The sequence below is a fragment of the Aquarana catesbeiana genome, linkage group LG09 (genome assembly GCF_042186555.1).
Source record: "Aquarana catesbeiana isolate 2022-GZ linkage group LG09, ASM4218655v1, whole genome shotgun sequence".
NCBI classification, from domain to species: domain Eukaryota; kingdom Metazoa; phylum Chordata; class Amphibia; order Anura; family Ranidae; genus Aquarana; species Aquarana catesbeiana.
In genome coordinates this window covers 243,539,949-243,560,357 of record NC_133332.1, presented here as the reverse complement: position 1 = coordinate 243,560,357, position 20,409 = coordinate 243,539,949, and the positions used below count along the sequence as shown (strand labels likewise).

Below are 20,409 nucleotides of genomic sequence, written 5' to 3'. Positions count from 1 at the left end.
ATACACACGCGAGACAGATGGCAGATGTCTAAAATCTCGAATGTTTCCAAGGACACGTCCTTTGCATATCCCTGGTTTTTGAATGTTTTTGTTTGGACTCCCTTGGCAAAACTACAAGTCCCATCATGCCTCTGGGTGTCATGCTTGTGGCTATCAGAATCTTGCTATGCCTCATGGGAATTGTAGTTCTGCAATAGCTGGAGGTCCGCTAATTGCAAATCCCTGTTCTACATGAAATACTATAGATCAGTGCTTTTACTGTGCACTGTGACTGACACCTGGTGGAGGGTGAGCGAAGGTACACCAGTTACTTGCAACAAACATTTTTCTGTTCAGCGAATTCTGTAATACAGGTGATATGGTGCTTAGTCTGTGAAGGTTCTCCCAGGTTTTGAGGGTTTCCACCATCACATAGATCAGTCAGTCTTGTGATTGGCTATGGCTGGTCAAAACATTATGGACAACTAATTAGTTCCTTGTGCAATCCTACTGCATTTCATGCTGGCACCAAACTGTCAATAGCAGATCCTTTTGGATCCTGTAATTTGTGAGGTTTGGCTTGTTTTCCCAGCACATCCCACAGAGGCTCGATTGAATTGAGGTTTTGACTTGGCCTTCAAATTCTCCAAATCTCAAACTCGTTGTGTTCCTGAAATCATTCTTGAACCATTTTTGCAGCGTGGCATGGCACGTTATAAAGAGGCCACTGCCTTCAGAGAAAACTGTTTCCATGAAGGGGTGTACTAGGTCAGCAACAATGTTTAGGAAGGTGGTACATGTCAAAGTAACATCCACATGAATGGTAGGAAATAAGGTTTCCCAGCAGAACATTGCCCAAAGCATCCAGCTTGCCTTCTTCCCATACTGCATCCTGGTGCCATCTCTTGCCAGGTAAAGCACACACACCCACTCAGCCATCCACATGATGTAAAAGCAAATGTGATTGATCAGAACAGGCCACCTTCTTCCATTGCTCCGTAGTCCACTTCTGATACTCATTTGAAGGTGCTTTTGGCTGTGGACATGGATCTGCATGGGCACTCTGATGGATCTGCAGCTACGCAGCCCCATACACAACAAATTGCAATGCCTATTTTTTCTGCTTTCAACACATTAACTTCAGGGCCAACCTATTCACTTCTTGCCTAATATATCCCACCGAATTTCAGATGTCATTGTAATGATATAATCAATGTCTTAACATAAAGGTATGACTGATCGGTGTATATATGTATGTGTGTGTATAGAGAGAGAGGGAGGCAGATCAAACAAGCAAAATGTAACCTTGCATGGCTTTCCTTTCTCCTGCTTCTTTTTTTATGCTTCAATATATCTTACTTATGTCCAATATTTTCTTCTCGCAATGATTTACTTATTATCATTTTCTGCAGGTAAATCTCATTCATGAAACACTTGTCATCTTTGTTTGTGCAACAACAGGGCAAGGTGACCCACCAGATAATATGAAGGTAAGTGTCTTGTTGGTATATCCAAAAAAACAAAAACATTATTTGAACCACTTCAGCTCTGGAAGGTTTATCCCCCTTTATGACCAGGCCATTTTATGCGATACGGCACTGCGTTACTTTAACTGACAATTACGCAGTCGTGCGACACTGTACACAGATAAAATTGATGTCCTTTTTTCCCCACAAATAGAGCTTTCATTTGGTGGTATTTGATCACCTCTGCGTTTTTTATTTTTTGCGCTTTAAACAAAAAAAGAGCAACAATTTTGAAAAAAAAAAAAAAAAAACTTTGCTGTAAAATGCACCCAATAAAAAAATTTAAGAAATCAATTTTCCTCATCAGTTTAGGCCAATATGCATTATGCTACATGTTTTGGTAAAAAAAAAAATCCCAATAAGCGTATATATAGATTAGTTTGCGCTAAAAAAGTTATAGCATCTACAAAATATGGGATATTTGTATGGAACTTTTATTTATTTTTATTTTTTTACTAGTAATGATAGCAATTAGCGACTTATAGAGGGACTGCGACATTGCGGCGGACAAATCAGACACTAAGTGACACTTTTTGGGGACCAGTGACACCAATACAGTGATTAATGCTAAAAAAATATGCACTGTCACTGTACTAATGACACTTGCAGGGAAGGGGTTACCATCAGGGGCGATCAAAGGGTTAAATGTGTCCCTAGGGAGTGCTTACTAAGTGTGTGGGGGGTGCTTGTACTGTGGGAAGGCAGAGATCTGTGTTTCTGCTTAGCAGAAACACAGGATCTCTGTCTTCCCTTGTCACAGAATGGCGATCTGCCTTGTTTACATAGGCAGACCGTCACTCTGCCTCTGACGAAAACGATCGGCGGGTCCCACTGATTGGCTCCCACTGTGTCCAATCATAGCAGGAGCTGGTTGCAGATGATGCGCGCTGCAAATCTGGAAGTAAAGATAACATACAGGTACGTGATTTCGCCTGTAGGAGCCAACGTCCGGCAGTAAATATACGTGGGGCGGTCAGCAAGCGGTAAAACTAGAAGTCATTGGAAACCTTTTTTAAGCAGGACTCCAGACATAAAAAAACACAATTTGGTCCGTTACTCTTTCATTGAAACATATTTATTTTTAAGAAAAATTAGCACCTGAATATTTCCTAACATTTGCCTCCTGCGATTCCCTGCATAAGGCTATGTGGCTTTGCACAGTCGGGCTAACACTAAGAACACAATAGCAGGAAGGGAGAGCAGAAGGTTAGCCTCATAAAGAGCTCTTCTACTCCTTGTCCAGTCACAGACTGGGGCTTGTCCTGGATCAGGTTGCGATGCTTCATTTCCTTGAAGTGTACAGGTCGGTCCAGGACAGGGCTTTATTGCCTGGTAGGAGTGCCTGGATCACAGGACTGACAGAACTGAATTACAGATATTTTGACAAGTATATAGTACCATATATGCATTGTGTATAGCCGTTCCCTGAGGTTGTGCTTTAAAATGTGCTTTCCAGTACCTACTGCCTGTAACACAAGGTTATTTATAAAAGCAGTAAAGGTTGGTTCACCTAGCAAAACAACTGTTACCCGAGTTTGGTAAATATGGTGAAGCTGTGTTCGCTGCAATCAATCAATCAATCAATCAATCAATCAATCATGTCCTAACAAAAACTCTGTTCTTTTAATTCCCCTCAAGCATGATTGAATATTTGCTTTGAATACTAAAAAGTGTGTTCCCCTTAAACAGCCTCTTTTCTTTTAACAGATCAGCCTCTATGGGGGTTATTTACTAAGGCCTCATGTACATTGCTGCTGGTAAACATACGTTTAGGAGCAATTGGGCATTTTTTTCAGCTGCTCTCCTCCATGTTATCTTATCAGTACATGTACACAGGGTCGTTTATAGTAGTTTCCAGGCAGTTGAGTTTAGAAGCATTTTTTGGATCGCAAAAAAAATGGGTTCAGACAGATGTTCAGAGGCATTTGAAACGCCAAGTGCCTGTAACAGCTTGTAAATGCTGCTAAACGCAGTAACTCATGTTTAGCAGCATTTTGTTTACAGACGTTTTTCATTTTAAAAAAAAAAAAAAAAGAATTTTCTTTCTTTCTTTTCCTTTTTTTTCTTTTACAAATGTGGCTAAACGGACATTTTTAGACGCCGGTTTCTAGCTGTCAAGTTAAATCGTTCAGGAGAGGTTAAACAACATCACGTATACATGATGCCTAAAAGTGGAGGGTGCAAAATCTTGTGCCGTTCTGCATAGAAACCAATCAGCTTCCGGGTTTTATTGCTAAAGCCTGATTGAACAATCTGAAGTTTTAAGCTGACTGGTTTCTATGCAGAACTGCACCAGATTTTGCACCCTCTTAGTTTAGTAAATCTCCCGCTATATGTCTGTGACTACACACCTGTCTCCTCAGCTACAGAGCTGAATATTTGAACATTGAGCCATGGTGTATTTTGGCCAGCCAAATTTTAACCACTTGCCGCCCGCCCTATTACCAAATGACGGCGGCAAAGTGGTTTTATATTCCTGACCGGACGTCATATGACGTGATCAGGATTTCGAGCCACTGCGCGCCCCCGGGGGCGCGCATCACGGCGATCATTGTTGCGGGGTGTCAGTCTGACACCCTGCAACACCAATCTAGGTAAAGAGTGTCTGACGGAGACTCTTTACCACGTGTCCAATCACGGCTGATCATGATGTAAATAGGAAGAGCCGGCGATCGGCTTTTCCTCACTTGCGTCTGACAGACGCGAGTAAAGGAGAGCCGATCGGCTGCTCTCCTGACAGGGGGGGTCTGTGCTGATTGTTTATCAACACAGCCCCCCTTGGATCCCGCCCAGGACCACCAGGGAAGCTGCCCAGGACCACCAGGGAAGCCATCCACACTGGACCACCAGGTATGCCCCTAGACCCCCAGGGAAATACCAATCTGTGCCCAGGCAGCTGCCAATCTGTGCCCAGGCAGCTGCCAATCTGTGCCCACTCCAATGCCTACCACTGCCAGTGCCACCAGGGATGCCTATCAGTGCCGCCTTATCAGTGCCCAGCAGTGCCGCCTTATCAGTGCCCATCAGTGTCGCCTTTCAGTGCAAACCAGTGCCACCCATGAGTGCCCATCAGTGCCGCCTATCAATGCCCATCAGTGCTGCATATCAGTGCCGCCTACCAGTGCCCATCAGTGCCGCATATTAGTGCCCATCGTCAGTGCCCGCTCATTGGTGTCAACTCATTGGTGCCGCCGTATCAGTGCCTGTCAGTGCCGCCTTATCAGTGCCCATCAGTGAAAGAAAAAACGTACTTATTTACAAAATTTTTTAACAGAAACAAAAGCAAAACTTTTATTTTTTTCAATATCTTCGGTCTTTTCTTATTTGTTTAGCAAAAAATAAAAACCGCAGAGGTGATCAAATACCACCAAAAAAAAGCTCTGTTTGTGGGAACACAATGATAAAAATTTAGTTTGGGTACAGTGTAGCATCACCGCGCAATTGTCATTCAAACTGCGACAGCACTGAAAGCTGAAAATTGGTCTGGGCAGGAAGGTGTATAAGTGCCCTGTATTGAAGTGGTTAAACATGTTAATGCCACACAACAACCTAAAAATTAAATGAGTTTGCTTTCAGAAAAAACATTCTTTACAAAATTGCAATGGCAATACTGAATGAAAGGAGAGGAAACTTTTAATTTTGAAGTCCATGAACTTACTATAAAACCTGTTGGTGCCAATCTTTTGCCTATCTTATTAGCCGTCTCATTTCAGAACTTCTGGAGGTTTATTTTCCGTAGAAACCTTCCTCAGAATTCCCTATGTCGGATGGATTATGCTGTTCTGGGTCTTGGAGATTCTTCCTATCCAAAGTAAGATTGCGGGTTTTAGAAGTGCCAATAGTTAAAGTGATTGTAAAAATAAAGATAATTAAAGTAAAGATGATTTTTTTTTTTCCTATATAACAAACATGGTACACTTACCTGCTTTGTGCAGTGGTTTTGCACAGAGCAGCCCCGATCCTCCCCTTCTGGGATCCCCCACGATCGCTCCCGGCTACTCCCCCGTGCTGAGTGCCCTTATAGCAAGTCACTTGCTATGGGGACACTGGTGCTTGCTTGCTCCTGAGGCCCCGCTCTGTGTGTCCATAAGACACGCAGAGTGGGGCTTGGCCCCGCCTCCTGCTCTTTCTTCACTGGCTGTGATTGACATTTCAGCCAAGGAGGAGGGAGGGAGAGAGCTGAGAGAGCCTCTTGCTCTCCTGCACATCGCTGGATCAAGATCAAGCTCAGGTATGTATTTAACCCCTAAGCACCGAGCGGACGAAAATATGTGGCCTCTCAGCGGCCGGGCCTTAGCACCGCATAATTGCATGCATTAGCGCTGATAGAGCTGGGACCGGCGGCTCACGAAAAACTCCTGATCGCTTCTTACAATCAGGAGTTTTCCGATCATGTGACAGCCAATGACGGCGGTCACATGGTCACAAGCCCCGGCCCACCTCCGGGAGTGCCGAACCCCTTAAAGGTCCGGCAGGAGCCAGCGCAAATTGGTTTAAGGGGGGCTGCGGGGGGGATCTGCATGCCGAAGATTTTTTACCTTACTGCATAGACTGCAGTAAAATAACAAAAATCTTCTGCCTTTTCAACCAGTTTAAAGCTGAACTGGTAAAAAAAGACAGCTTAGCCGTGAAGTGGAAGGGCCATCATAGCAGAAATATATTGTGATCATTTTTACAATACTGTAGGGACCCCAGAGACTTCTGTGTTTTTTTTTTTTTTTTCTTTAAGTCTCTTTACAGCTGTAATACCGGTCTCAGGACTGACCCATTTTAGAACCAGAACAGATCAAGACCTTGCGTGTGATAAAAGATGGACAGTGGCATGACAGTCAGCACATTTTTGCCCTGTAATGCCCCTGCTCAGTGATTGACATCTAAACTAAGCTGCTGGGCTCTCCGGTCCAACCAGCAGCAATAAAAAGCAGTAACAGGAACATTTTCTGCTGTCCCATCAACTTCCTCTCACCACCCACATCTCTTCCCCCAGAATGGCATGGATCTAACAAATGCCAGCATGTTGTAGTCTTTTATAGCTGGAGGCTACATTACTAGACAGTCACATCATTGTCCCCCTGTTTGAACGAAAAAGGTAGAGAAGTGCTGTGCCAAAGGACAGTCCCTAAAATTCATAAAGACTGGCGCAGATAAATTTTGTGAAAGTGTCTTACATACATTCTAAAAGTGGCACAGTGTGCGCCGAATTGATGTACCTGTCTGCAACTTGTTCTTGGATTTGGTGCATGCTGCGCCACTTTTAGAACACCTTATAAGACGCTTTTGCAAAATCTGTCTCTGTACCCTAAAAGAAATTTGGCTTTAAAGGGGTTCTAAAGACAAAAGGTTTTTTAACCTTATGCATTAAGATAAAAAACCTTCTGTGTGCAGCAGCCCAGTCAGACCCCCTAATACTTGCCTGAGCCCCATCTTGATCCAGCCATGTTACATGAGAGCCATGAAGTCAGAGGACCCTCCCTCCTCATTGGCTGAGACAGCAACGGGCGCCATTGGTCTCTGCTGCTGTCGATCAAAGTCAGTGAGCCAATGAGGAGAGAGAGGGGGTCAAACCGAGCTGCGGCTTTGTGTCTGAATGGACACACAGAGCAGCATCTCAAGTGCCCCCATAGCAAGCTGGAGGGAGGGGCCAGGAGCGCCGGCAAAGGGGCCCGAGAAGAGGAGCATCTGGGCTGCTCTGTGTAAAACCACTGCACAGAAAAGGTAAGTATAACATCTTTGTTATTTTTACATAAATAAAAAAAAAAAACTTTAATATCACTTTAATTGGCTCCACTTTTGTAAGATACAAACTGTGAGTGTTTTATTTTGGATTTAGCGCAGCTGTTGCAATGTAAAGTGCAGCAAATTAGAACTACCTGAATTTGGCGCACGAGTCCCTTTCAGAACCAAAACTGTTGCAGATGTTTTTTGAATTAGACACAACACATTAGCAAAAGCAATTAATACCAGAAAAGTGGCACAGCAGCTTTTTTTCAGGATTTAAACATCTTCAAATATATTTCCAAGAATGGGTCAGCAACAGTATGGCTGGTTACTGGTACACAGAGTTTGGGTTTATTTGTTTTTCTTGCTTTGTATTAAAAAGTTAAAAATACAAGTTCCTATAAGATTTGAGGTCCTATAGAAACTAGTAGAAGATCTGATGCTGGCATTGTTTGTCCCTTGTCAAAATGTAATATTTTCACCAATTCATAATTCACCAGGTTCAACTTTATCGCCAAGAAACTACACAAGCGGCTTCTTCAGCTGGGTGCTCACCCAATTCTGTCACCTGCTTTAGGAGATGACCAGCATGATCTGGGGTAATTATCAGATACTGGGTTGTATATGCTGTGATCTGTTTTTGGGGAAGGAACAATGGCATACTTACTTTGGAGTTCCAGAACAACGGCCCTTAAGGTGTGCAAAATACTACTTAAGGCCACTTTAGCATGCCTTAAGGTTTAGGATATCCTAAGTACTATTAGAGTTTGATGACCCAAAGCTAATAATACAGTTGTAGTTGAAATCTCAAAATGATGACATGTTTGGTGACAGAGATACTTGAAGGTTGCAGAAGGGTGACACACTGACACTTGAGCACAGCACAATGAAACACTGATGCTTGGGGGTCCCAGAACAATATCACTTTGACCCTTGGGTGTTCCCAGGACAATGACTCACCGGCCCTTGGGTGTCCCAGGGAAATGTCACATGGGGGTTTCGGGACTATGAACACAATTACATTTGAGGGTCGCAACATCCTGACATTTGGGATCCAAGAACAATGACACATAACACTTGTAGTCCCAGAACATTGACACACTGACACATGGGGGGGTCCCCAGAACAATGGCACACTGAAACTTGATGTCAAAATCAGTGTGATTATTATACCTTGATACTTTGTGACTGCTTTCTTCTATAGTCCAGATGCTGCTGTGGACCCATGGCTGAAAAATCTGTGGAATAAGGTCCTCTCTCTGTATCCCTTACCTCCTGGCCTCAGCCTAATCAGTGAAGATATCAGGTCAGTTCCACCAGGCAGGGGAAATTCTGTTGTTGTGGGATATGAATCGGATATGCTGGGTATTCTTCATAGGATTGGGTTGAATTCAGGGGCAGATTTTCGTTGTTTTGCCTTGATGATGACTTTTGCCTCTTCCTGCACAAATAAACCCATTGTACCTAAAAGAACTACAGTAAATACTGAAGATAGTGTTATAACTTTGTTGGGATTATTAATATTGTGTTAACCTAAAAGTGTCCTGTGCAGATATCTACTGTCAGCCATTGCAATAATATCAAAAACAGTACTTAAATGCATAATAAAACACAAATAGTATGTCTAAGCTGAATAAATCTGCTCTGAACCAAGACCAGAAGATACCTGTCTTTATTTCCCCTCGGAAATCCTTATGCAGATAACAAACATTCTGAAGGGCGATAGTAACGTAAGTCAAACCACAAACCAAAATGGCAGTGCTGAGCCCTAGTTATCAGCTGCTTAGGTGCCGAATTGGAGTGGGAGTGTCATGTGTTCACAGCTACCTGGATGTATTGAGAGATTTACTGGGGGTTTGGTGGTGGGTTGGGTCATTGGATAGAGTTCAAATATCATAATTGTTAGCAAGACCTACAGTATATGTATCTAAGGGCAAGCATAGAGAATTTTTTTTTTTTTTTTTTTCAAACATCTTTTTATTTAATTTAGATATAAAAACAAATGGTGCAATTTCTCTAGAAATAATCAAGGTGGTCTGTAGATAAGGCTGCTGTTAGTTGAGTTGTAACTGAACTGTAAATTAGAAATAGGTTTTATAATTTTGTTGGCCATTGGAGCCGAATTCCAGAATGTTGTATTTTGTATGGTGTCACCCTTTTTTCTAGTCAGGGAAAAAAAACACCTGTAAGGAAACGAGCAGCATTTGAAGTATTTAGACTCCTGGAATTTTAAGCCAAGAGTATAAAGTATTCTTGCTTTTGCAGGTTACCTCCAAAGTTTGTTCTCCGTTTCTTGGACCAAGAAGTGGCAATGGAGGCTGGTATTTTAAAGAAAGTTGATGCTCATGCGATTCCAACAGAATTACACCCATTCCAAGCTCCATTGGTGTCCAACCAGCAAGTAACTGCAGCTGACCACTTCCAGGATGTGAGGCTAATTGAGTTTGACATCAGCGGGTCTGGCATCCAGTAAGTTACGCTAAACTGACCAATCATGGCTAATTAGCGTGCGACTGTCATTTGATGTCCGTAAGTAGTACCTCAAGCAGTCCTTGGATATTGTGCTATAAGGAGCTGCTAATATAACTAACTACCGCAAAATAGTTCTTACCACCTGTGGTAAAGATGCTAATAGCAAACCTGGTTTAACCACTTCCCATCTGCTGTACATTTATAAACATCTTCGGTAGAGGTCGACCGATATGGGTTTTTCTCTGGCCGATGCCGATGCCGATATTTAGAAATCGCGGTGGCCGATGGCCGATATATGATGCCGATTTTTTTGGGCCGATATATATTAGGCCGATTTTTTTTTTTTTTTTTTTTTTCCCCCTTCATCTCATAAAATCTAACAGTTAGACCCCTTTCACACTGGGGCATTTTTTTAGGCGCTTTTGGGCTAAAAATAGTGCCTGTAAAGTGCCTGTAAAACGGCTCCCCTGCAGTCTCAGTGTGATATCCACACTGAGGCGATGCGTTGGCAGGATGTAAAAAAAAGTCCTGCAAGCGGCATCTTTGTAGCGGTGTATACCGCTCCTCCACCACTCCTGCCCATTGAAATGAATGCGCACCGCTGCCGAAGCGCCTGCAAAGCGTTTCGGCAGCAGCACTTCAGGGGCGCATTTAACCCCTTCCTCGGCCGCTAGCTGGGTTATAAGCGCCCCGCTAGCAGCCCAATAGCGCCGCTAAAATGACGGTAAAGCGCCGCTAAAACTAACAGCGTTTTACCGTCAACGCATGCCTGCTCCAGTGTGAAAGCAACCTTAAGTAATAAGTGATACAGAAATTTTTTTACATTTATTGAACAAAACAAACCTCCAATCAGTTCACTTGTATGTATAATTTAGATTAAAAAAAAAATAACTATATCTTAAATATTAAATACACAAAAACAGGTAATCAAAACTTTTGGACGAAAAAAAATGGGCTAACTTTACTGCTTGAAAATAATAGAAACCTTCGCGCCAGTGGTGTCGATAGCAGATAATATATATGAATTACATATACTGGTGGTACATCTAGTAAGAAAACATTCCCAACAATAAAAAAAATTGTGGAAATATATAAATAATCAGTGTAAGCTGCTCCCCAATTTTTGAATAATCAAAAAAATAGATAATCAAAAAAAGGAATGTAAGAAAGATAGGGGGCGCTAGATACCATAATATTCAAGTGCTCCAAAAAAATATATATCTCCTGCATTACCAAAAAAATGGAAATGTAAGAAAACTAGGGGGCGCTAGATACCATACTATTCAAGTGCTCTAAATAAATATATCTCCTGTGTTACCAAAAAAAATGAAAATCATAATATTGACAAATCATAATTAGATTACACATTGAAGTGCCCACATTAGTGAAAACATATATAGTGATTGATTGTCCACATAAAAAAGTGATTGAAATAGTTGAAGTGATATCTTTCAATATTATCCCAATCTTGTTGCTGTAAACAAAAGGTTTTCCATCACCAAAGAAACAAAAGAAAAGGAAAACACCTCGAAGTAGTAGATATCTGCTTACCAGATATCAATGACTCCTTTATTTTAAAAGAGAGTCACTAGCGCTTGTGCAGGGTTGTGCCTGCTCACATGGATGGCCGGGCTGTGGTTAGTATTATAGGCATGGATCATTCCCGTCAGGCTCATTCAAGATAGGATAAGGATACATAGGAAACAAAAACAGTCTCCATAGCGTAAAACCATTTATTAAAAAAGTAAACAAATTAAAAATCCAAATGGCCGCTTACATTGGTGGGTGCCTACCCGGCACTGGGGCTGCTTGCATGTCAGGGTGACTTCGCAGTCAAAAAAAGCCTTTCATGTCTCCTCCACGCTGGCGTGCGTTCCAGCTTACACAGGGGGGCAGAGCGGTACGTGGTCACATGTCCTATCATCCAACAACATCCGGATCCTTTGGCTGCCCCCCTGTGTAAGCTGGAACGCACGCCAGCGTGGAGGAGACATGAAAGGCTTTTTTTGACTGTGAAGTCACCCTGACATGCAAGCAGCCCCAGTGCCGGGTAGGCACCCACCAATGTAAGCGGCCATTTGGCTTTTTAATTTGTTTACTTTTTTAATAAATGGTTTTACGCTATGGAGACTGTTTTTGTTTCCTATGTATCCTTATCCTATCTTGAATGAGCCTGACGGGAATGATCCATGCCTATAATACTAACCACAGCCCGGCCATCCATGTGAGCAGGCACAACCCTGCACAAGCGCTAGTGACTCGCTTTTTAACTAAAGGAGTCATTGGTATCTGGTAAGCAGATATCTACTACTTCGAGGTGTTTTCCTTTTCTTTTGTTTCTTTGGTGATGGAAAACCTTTTGTTTACAGCAACAAGATTGGGATAATATTGAAAGATATCACTTCAACTATTTCAATCACTTTTTTATGTGGACAATCAATCACTATATATGTTTTCACTAATGTGGGCACTTCAATGTGTAATCTAATTATGATTTGTCAATATTATGATTTTCATTTTTTTTGGTAACACAGGAGATATATTTATTTAGAGCACTTGAATAGTATGGTATCTAGCGCCCCCTAGCTTTCTTACATTTCCATTTTTTTGGTAATGCAGGAGATATATATTTTTTTTTGGAGCACTTGAATATTATGGTATCTAGCGCCCCCTATCTTTCTTACATAACTTTACTGCTTATTTTCTTTTTTTTTAATTGGTGTATTTTATTTTTTTTAAATTGCGTTTGAAAGACCGCTGCGCAAATACCGTGTGACATAAAATATTGCAACAACCGCTATTTTTTTCCCTAGGGTTTCTGCTAAAAAAAAATATATATAATGTTTGGGGGTTCCAAGTGATTTTCTAGCAGAAAATACAGAATTTTTACTTGTAAGCAACAAATGTCAAAAAAGATTTAGTCTTTAAATGGTTAAACTGAGAAATTCTACACACGGAGTTCAGTGTATCTTCTTATCAGATTTGGCAGGCTGTCCAGGGAGGAGAGAAGAAAACTTCAGACAACTTGCAATTGACTTCTATTACAGAAGTCATTTGCAAGTCCCGCTGAAGTTATAATCGGCTTTTTTTATCAGCACATTTGGCTGATGCCGATTAAGTAAAAAAAGCCAAATATCGGCCGATGTATATCGGTCGACCTCTAATCTTCGGATGGGAAGTGTGATATCTCGTTATCTCGGTCACAGCTGCAGCAATGATCGAGATATTTTTTAGGGCCAGCAATTCTGCACGAAATTAAAGTAATCCAAGCCACTGGATTATTTTTACAGGAGGCAGAAGGGGGTCCCACCCCCCTAACGACGCAGCTTTTACCGTAACAAACTCTCCTGATCGCACAGGAGAGCCCAGTAAAGATGGGACCAGTGATATCCAGCATTGGGCACACAGTGAGAGGAATGAATGTTGTTCCTCCCACTGTGTGATGTCAGAAAAAGGAAGCGACGAGGATTTTGTCACTTCCTGTTTCTGTTGTTTTCTTTCATCTTTGTTATGCCATCCATAAGGAGGACATGTCACGGCCCATGCTTTTACAAGGGAGGTTGTTCATCCCTTGTAATAGCAATAAAGTTGAAAAAAGATCTAGTGCTAAAAAAAAAAAACTCCCTTGTGCTCATGTGCAAATGCAACACGCAGGTAGGTCCCGCACACATATGTAAACAATGATCACACCACACGTGTGAGGTATCGCGCAAACATCAGGACAAGAGCAAAAGTTTAGCAGTCAGACCTCCTGTGTAACTCTAAACTGGTAAGGCTTTGAAAGCGTTGCCTTTGGAGATTTTTAGGTACTGTAATTTGGCTTCGTTCCACAGGCAGATGTAATTTTTAAGCATGACATGTTTGGTATCTACACGTCGTAACGTCATCTTTTATATTTTACCAAAAAATTGGGTAACATATGGTGTTTTTGTGCATTAAATTCATTAACCACTTCCCGACCGCCGCACGACTATATACGTCCTAAGTTTGAATGGGGATATCGTTGTTATGGCAGCAGCTAGCTGCCATAACCCCGGTATCCCCGTTTTCGTGCGGCGGCCGGCTTTCAGATAAAAGTGGTCCCTGCGGCGGATTTGCCGCGAGATCACTTTTATCGGTGGCGGGAGAGGGCCCCTCCCGCCGTGATCCGGTGCCCTCCGCCGCTTACCGGAGCCGTCGGTAGCGACGGAGGCGATCGCGTCCTCTGCCGTTGTGTGTCAGGAGATGAGTGAGGCCAAGATGGCGCTCACTCGTCTCCATGACACTGCTGGGCGGAAGCGACGTCAAAACGTCACTTCCGTCCACGCCTCTTAAAGGCATATTTTTTCAAATGTCATTTTTCTAAATGACTTTTTTTTTTTTTTTTTTTTTTTTTTATTGCATTTTAGTGTAAATATGAGATCTGAGGTCTTTTTGACCCCAGATCTCATATTTAAGAGGTCCTGTCATGCTTTTTTTCTATTACAAGGGATGTTTACATTCCTTGTAATAGGAATAAAAGTGACACATTTTTTTTTTTTTTTTTTAACAGTGTAAAAATAAATAAAATATTTTAAAATAAATAATAAAAATAAAAAAAAAAAATTTTTAAAACCCCCCTGTCCCGACGAGCTCGCGCGCAGAAGCGAACGCATACGCGAGTAGCGCCCGCATATGAAAACGGTGGTCAAACCACACATGTGAGGTATCGCCGCGATCGGTAGAGCGAGAGCAATAATTCTAGCCCTAGACCTCCTCTGTAGCGCAAAATATGCAACCTGTAGAATTTTTTAAACGTCGCCTATGGAGATTTTTGAGGGTAAAAGTTTGACGCCATTCCACGAGCGGGCGCAATTTTCAAGCATGACATGTTGGGTATCAATTTACTTGGCGTAACATTATATTTCACAATATTAAAAAAAATTGGGATAACTTTACTGTTGTTTTATTTTTTTATTCAAAAAAGTGAATTTTTTCCAAAAAAAGTGCGATTATAAGACCGCTGCGCAAATACGGTGCAAAAAAAAGTATTGCAATGACCGCCATTGTATTCTCTAGGGTGTTAGAAGAAAAACCATATATAATGTTTGGGGGTTCTAAGTAATTTTCTAGCAGAAAAACCTGTTTTAAACATGTAAACACCTAAAATCCAAAACGAGGCTGGTCCTTAAGTGGTTAAAGTGTATTTTTTCTAAAAAGTTTAAATAAACTGCTGTGCAAATATCGTGTGACCTAAAAATATGCAACACCCACCATTTTATTCTCTAAGGCCTCTTTAAAAAAAAAATATATATGTTTGGCGATTGTAAGTAATTTTTTAGCAATACAAATTATGTTTTTTTACTTGTCCGTGAGTAATATCAGAATTGGCCTGGACTGCATGTGGTTAACACCTCCACCTCTGCTGCATTGTGCTAGTTGACAGCATGGGTTTAGTATCATGGGGGACATTAAATTCCTTGTTTGAACGTAACATGCTATACAAGAGCACTTGACACACATTCAGCTACAAATAAAATGTGTCTAGTTGGTACATAATGATCTCACTCTGTGCAGATATTCTCCTGGGGATGTGGTGATGATCCAGCCGCAGAATTCTCCACAGGATGTGGAGAAATTTTGTACACTTCTTCAGCTTGATCCAAAAAATGTGTTTCTTCTGGAGCCCCACGATTTAGGTGAGCATTGACTCTGGGATTACAAAATTAAAATAAAGTATTTGTACTTTTAATAAAAAGGTAGTGTGTCCATTTGCTGGGGTCATTTATGGCACCTTTTAAAGTCCCTTATTCATGGTTTTCCTTTTGGTATTTCCTTTTGGTAGAAGGTTTATTGTATCACATCATAGTTTCATTCTCTGAAGTTTTTATATTTTTGTGTTTCCTTATATCCTGTTTTGGATTTTAACTGTTACTAATAAAATATTATATAATTTTTACTTAGTCTGTGTCTCATGTCATGCCATTAAAGTCCAATACCAGCAAGCTATATACTTATATACTTGCAACCCTTTTTTCCTCTTCACTAATTTTTGGATGTGGCATGGGTAGAGGTCTTCTGTTTTGTAATTTAAAGTAAGAATTGGCTAGTGTATTTATTGCAGTCTGTTCTTCCGATGTCTTGCAGACACCCCACTTCCCCCACAGTTGCCTCAGCCGTGTACAGTGCGCCATCTGGTGGAACGGTATCTGGATATCCGCTGTGTACCTCGCCGCTCCTTCTTTCAGCTGCTTTCCTACTTCTCACTCGATGAACAAGAGAGAGAAAAGCTGCAGGAATTCAGCTCTGCTGCTGGGCAAGATGAATTGTATACCTATTGCAACCGACTCCGGCGCACCACCTTGGAAGTACGCTTAGCATGGGAACAGCAACATTGTTTTTTTTTTGCTAAGCTCCTCAAATTCTTTCCCACTGGGATATGTGCTGTAGTGGGGATCAGTTAGCTGGCCTATTTGAGAAGTTCAAATTCTGCAGGCATCATAGTTGGGGGTGCTGTTTTTGATAGATTGGTCATTAATATCTCTAAACTGGCTTGTCTCAGACAGCTGTGAAGTAATCCTTTAGGCTGGATTCACATGTGCGGCCGCAGTATCAAGCATGGGGTCCGGTACGTTTCTGTTCACCGGTTCAGGTGCTATTCAGGTCTGAACTTTTGCCTGAATTCGCACCTGAACCGGACCTAAAAACACATAGGACCCGTTTGGAATTTGCACCGTGGCCGCCTGGGACATGTGTGAACCGCCTCCATTGAGAGCCGATCACACTCATGCTAATTGGATGCGGCGAAAAAATTTGTGAACCTGGCCTTAAACTTGAACTCCAGTTCCCTGCCCATCCACAAGGTGACACAGGAAGCTGGATTGCTGAACCAGGAAGATGTATTGCTTATGTATGCTGGCTGTGCAGTGGGGAAAATGTGTGTACATCAAATGCTAGCAGCTGTCAATTTTTTTGTTTGCCCTGATTTTTTAAATATTTACTGATTTATTCAACCCAATAACATAATTATTGAAATAAATGAGTGTCACTCTACTGTATATAGCAGGTCTGATCTTAATTCTGATCTTAATCCTTCTGTGATCTACCAGGTCCTGGTGGATTTCCCACACACCACCTGTAACATCCCAGTTGACTACCTCCTGGACCTCATTCCTCGCATCCGTCCCAGAGCTTTCTCCATAGCCTCCTCCTTGCAGGTGAGAGCCCCACGCATCACCTGGTGAGCATTGATGATGGTGGATAAGTTGGGATCTTTTGAGAGGGAGAAAGATTGAGGACACAAGCTTTAATATCCTTCTCCTCTGCAACGACGCACTCACTAACACTGACTCAGTGCAGAGCACTCTGGTGTTCATTGAAGAACTGAAGAGATAGTATACATGCCATTCACTACATCTCTTCGTTATGAATAAACACCGGAGTGCTCAGTACTTTGGTGTCCGGTCAGGAAAGTAAAGGATCTGAAAATATGACAGACATAGTAACCAATCCCCTGTTTCCATTTTGAGGTGGCCATTGCTCAGATTTTTAGTGGATGGCTGTGATCAGCTGATTTTCAGCCACTGAACACAGCTTTTCATTAATCGACAGATTTGAGTGGACCCATCTGCTATAAGTTTTTGTTTTATGCAGTGACCATGAGCCTATAGCAGAAGGGAATCCAGCTAACATGAGCCTTACTCCAGTGGCAATGATAGGGTTAATGCTGTGCTCTACAGGCGCATATACTCCTCTTCCTTTAGCTACCTTAAAATTTTGCCTGCCAAGAGAAAAAGGAAAGCCCAGTGTAAACTGTAGTTACTGGAATTGTTTCTCACTAAGGATGAGCCCGCCAGGAAGTCGGCACGACGTTGCACTAATCACAGGCAGTGAGACATTTCCCAATCTCTGCAGCCGCGCATCAGGAAAATGTCTCACTGCCTGTGATTAGCGCAGAGCTGTGCCGACTTCCTGGCGGGCTCTGCACGTGGAGTGTGCTAACACGACGGAGCTCATCGTTATTGCTCACACATGGCTATGAACTCCCATGTTAAAGTTCTCACTGGCCCAGCCTTGTCACATGTTCCTCTATACTCAGAAATACTGGTTATCTCTTTTGCTCCCAATAGCTGGAGTAGAGCAACAGGGAAGCAAGAAAGGGTATGTGTATGGTGCTGGGAATGGTCGCTGTTAAAGCAAATCTGTTAAATTTTTCCTAAATCGGCAAAGCATAGGTTTGCTGTAAAGACAATTGTGGTGTATTTTTATTTCTGTACACATTGTGAGTTTTATAATTTGTATAATAATAATTTATCATGTGATTTGACACTTTCTTCTTGTCTTTTGATTCCATAAAATCATCAATGTATTTTATACAAAGATTTCCAGTTCTCCCTCTAGTGGCTATTTGTATATGAAACAATTGTATACTGTACATCGCCACCTTATAAGTAACAGGAAGTTGCAATTTCGTATTGCAGTGGAAAAAAACAGGTTGGCAAAAGAACAGAAGAGAAGCTGGTGTAATGTATAAAAAATGTTATCACTCTGCCTCGGGGAAAATTCCATGTCCTGCTTACCTCCTTTGCAAACAGTGTGCTACAGCAGGTTTAGGCTAGCTTCACACTAGTGCAGGTATGACTTCATCCGATTTTCAGTGCGATTTTGTAGTGCGCTTTTTTGTGTTTTTCATGCAGATGTATTTTTTTGTAGTAGAAAGAGCCTATACAAAACGTTGCCAAAAATGCATGTACATGCGCTTTACATTTGTTTTTTGGTGCGCTTCCATTGAAGTCTATGGTGCACAAAATTGCACTGCATGCCACCAAAGTAGCACCTGTACCTTCCCCAAAGTCACATTGCAGTTGAGTTTCATTGATGTGAACAGGCACCATTGAAATCAATGTGTTTTTGTCATACAATTCTGTGCCTAACTGAAATCGCACTAGAGTGAACCAGGCAAGTGGTGTAAATTATTGGCATTTTTTTGTCAGACTGGTTAGTACTGAGGTAACAAAATAAAAGTGAAAACATAATGTGGATCTTTATTGGAAACCTCTTCTATTGATCATGATTACAATGCTGTATGGTATCTAAACATGTGATAGGCATGTTGTGTAGTATGTTCTCTTTGTGTTCTCATGCTTTTCAGCAATTTTACATGCTAGTGATATGTCGTATTGTTCTGCTTTGTAAAGGCCCATCCAGACAGATTGCAGATCCTGATGGCTGTAGTCCAGTATAGAACTAAATTACATGAACCTCGTCGAGGCCTGTGCTCAACATGGTTGGCTTCTATCAGTCCCAGCGATGGTAAGTTCACTACCTGAATGGGAAGAATTTACTTTTCTGTAATGTAGAGTTCAAATCATGACTTAGTACTTGGTGGAGAAACTCTTGTTGGAAAGCACAGAGGTAAGACGAGTTTGAGTACCGATACTTTTTTTTTTTTAAGTACTCGCCGATACCAATTACCAATACTTACCGCAATTGTTTTGTTTTAACTTCAGCTATCCGCAATGGTACAAAGCATTGAAAAGTTATTTACAAATTGATTTTTTTTAATGTCATGCTTTTTCAATGTGAAATGTGTAAATATATGTTAATATATATGTGTAAAAATATTCACTAACAAAGCAAACAAATTTTTTTTTTATTGTTTATCGTTTATAAAATAGACATGAACAAAAGGAAAAAAAGCAGGAAAATAATAATTAAATGGAGGAGAATAGGGAGTTAATTAAACTGATTAGAATAAATTAAGGGTTATTAAGGGGTTAAACAGAGGAACATTTGTTCATCCCTTTGATCTGCAGATGAAGAAACAGAAATATACAAAAATAAACAATGGGGGTTATTTACTAAAGGCAAATCCACTTTGCACTACAAGTGCAAAGTACACTTGAAATTGCACTGAAAGTGCACTTGGAAGTGCAGTCGCTGTAGATCTGAGGGGGACATGCAAGGAAAATAAAAAACAGCATTTTAGCTTGCATATGATTGGATAATAAAATCAGCAGAGCTTCCCCTCATTTCAGATCTACCCCTCAGATTTACAGCGACCGCACTTCCAAGTGCACTTTCAGTGCATTTTCAAGTGCACTTTGCACTTGTAGTGCAAAGTGGATTTGCCTTTAGTAAAAAAAAACCCAATGTTTCTTTTTACTTTAGTGTTTCAGGGCTGAGCAATGTTGTTCATAGACATTGCCGGCTGCTGTTTTTTTTTTTTTTTTTGACAGCTCCAATTACTGGACTTCTTTAACACTGGGGAGACCCACTGACAGTTCAAAGAATCGAGCCTTAAAAGTATCTGTTTCAGGTATCGGTGCATTTGCACGAGTACTGATACTTGTGCAAATACTCGGTATTGGTGCAACCCTAGTTTGCACACATCTGAGGAGGGATTTTGGGCCACTCTTCTTTACAGATCTTCTCTACATCCTTAAAGGGGTTGTAAAGGTGTTTTTTTTTTAAATAACAAACATGTCCTACTTACCTCTTCTGTGTAAGGGTTTTGCACAGAGTGGCTCCGATCCTCCACTTCTGGCGGCCCCCAGCGGCACTCCTCGCTTCTCCTCTTCTCGAGTGCCCCCACGGAGGGCCGCTTTTCATGGGGGCACTTGTGCCGGCATGCTCCCGAGTCCTGCTGCTGTGTCCATTGACACAGACAGCAGGACTCGGCCCCGCTCCCATGTCACTGGATTTGATTGATTGGCTCCCGCTGCTTTCAATCTATCCAATGAGAACCCGAGACAGC

General features: G+C 41.6%; 1 protein-coding gene across 1 annotated transcript in view; it reads left to right on the top strand.

The window, feature by feature from the left end:
• Positions 1-1,391: 1,391 nt before the first annotated feature.
• Positions 1,392-20,409, top strand: part of NDOR1 (NADPH dependent diflavin oxidoreductase 1) — a gene marked incomplete at its 5' end in the record, with an annotated part of 31,990 nt that continues 12,972 nt past the window's right edge. The window contains 9 exon segments of the mRNA XM_073600068.1: positions 1,392-1,469; positions 5,219-5,316; positions 7,724-7,822; positions 8,428-8,529; positions 9,489-9,692; positions 15,231-15,352; positions 15,801-16,021; positions 16,763-16,870; positions 18,851-18,965. Coding sequence (XP_073456169.1) covers positions 1,392-1,469; positions 5,219-5,316; positions 7,724-7,822; positions 8,428-8,529; positions 9,489-9,692; positions 15,231-15,352; positions 15,801-16,021; positions 16,763-16,870; positions 18,851-18,965 — 1,147 coding nt within the window.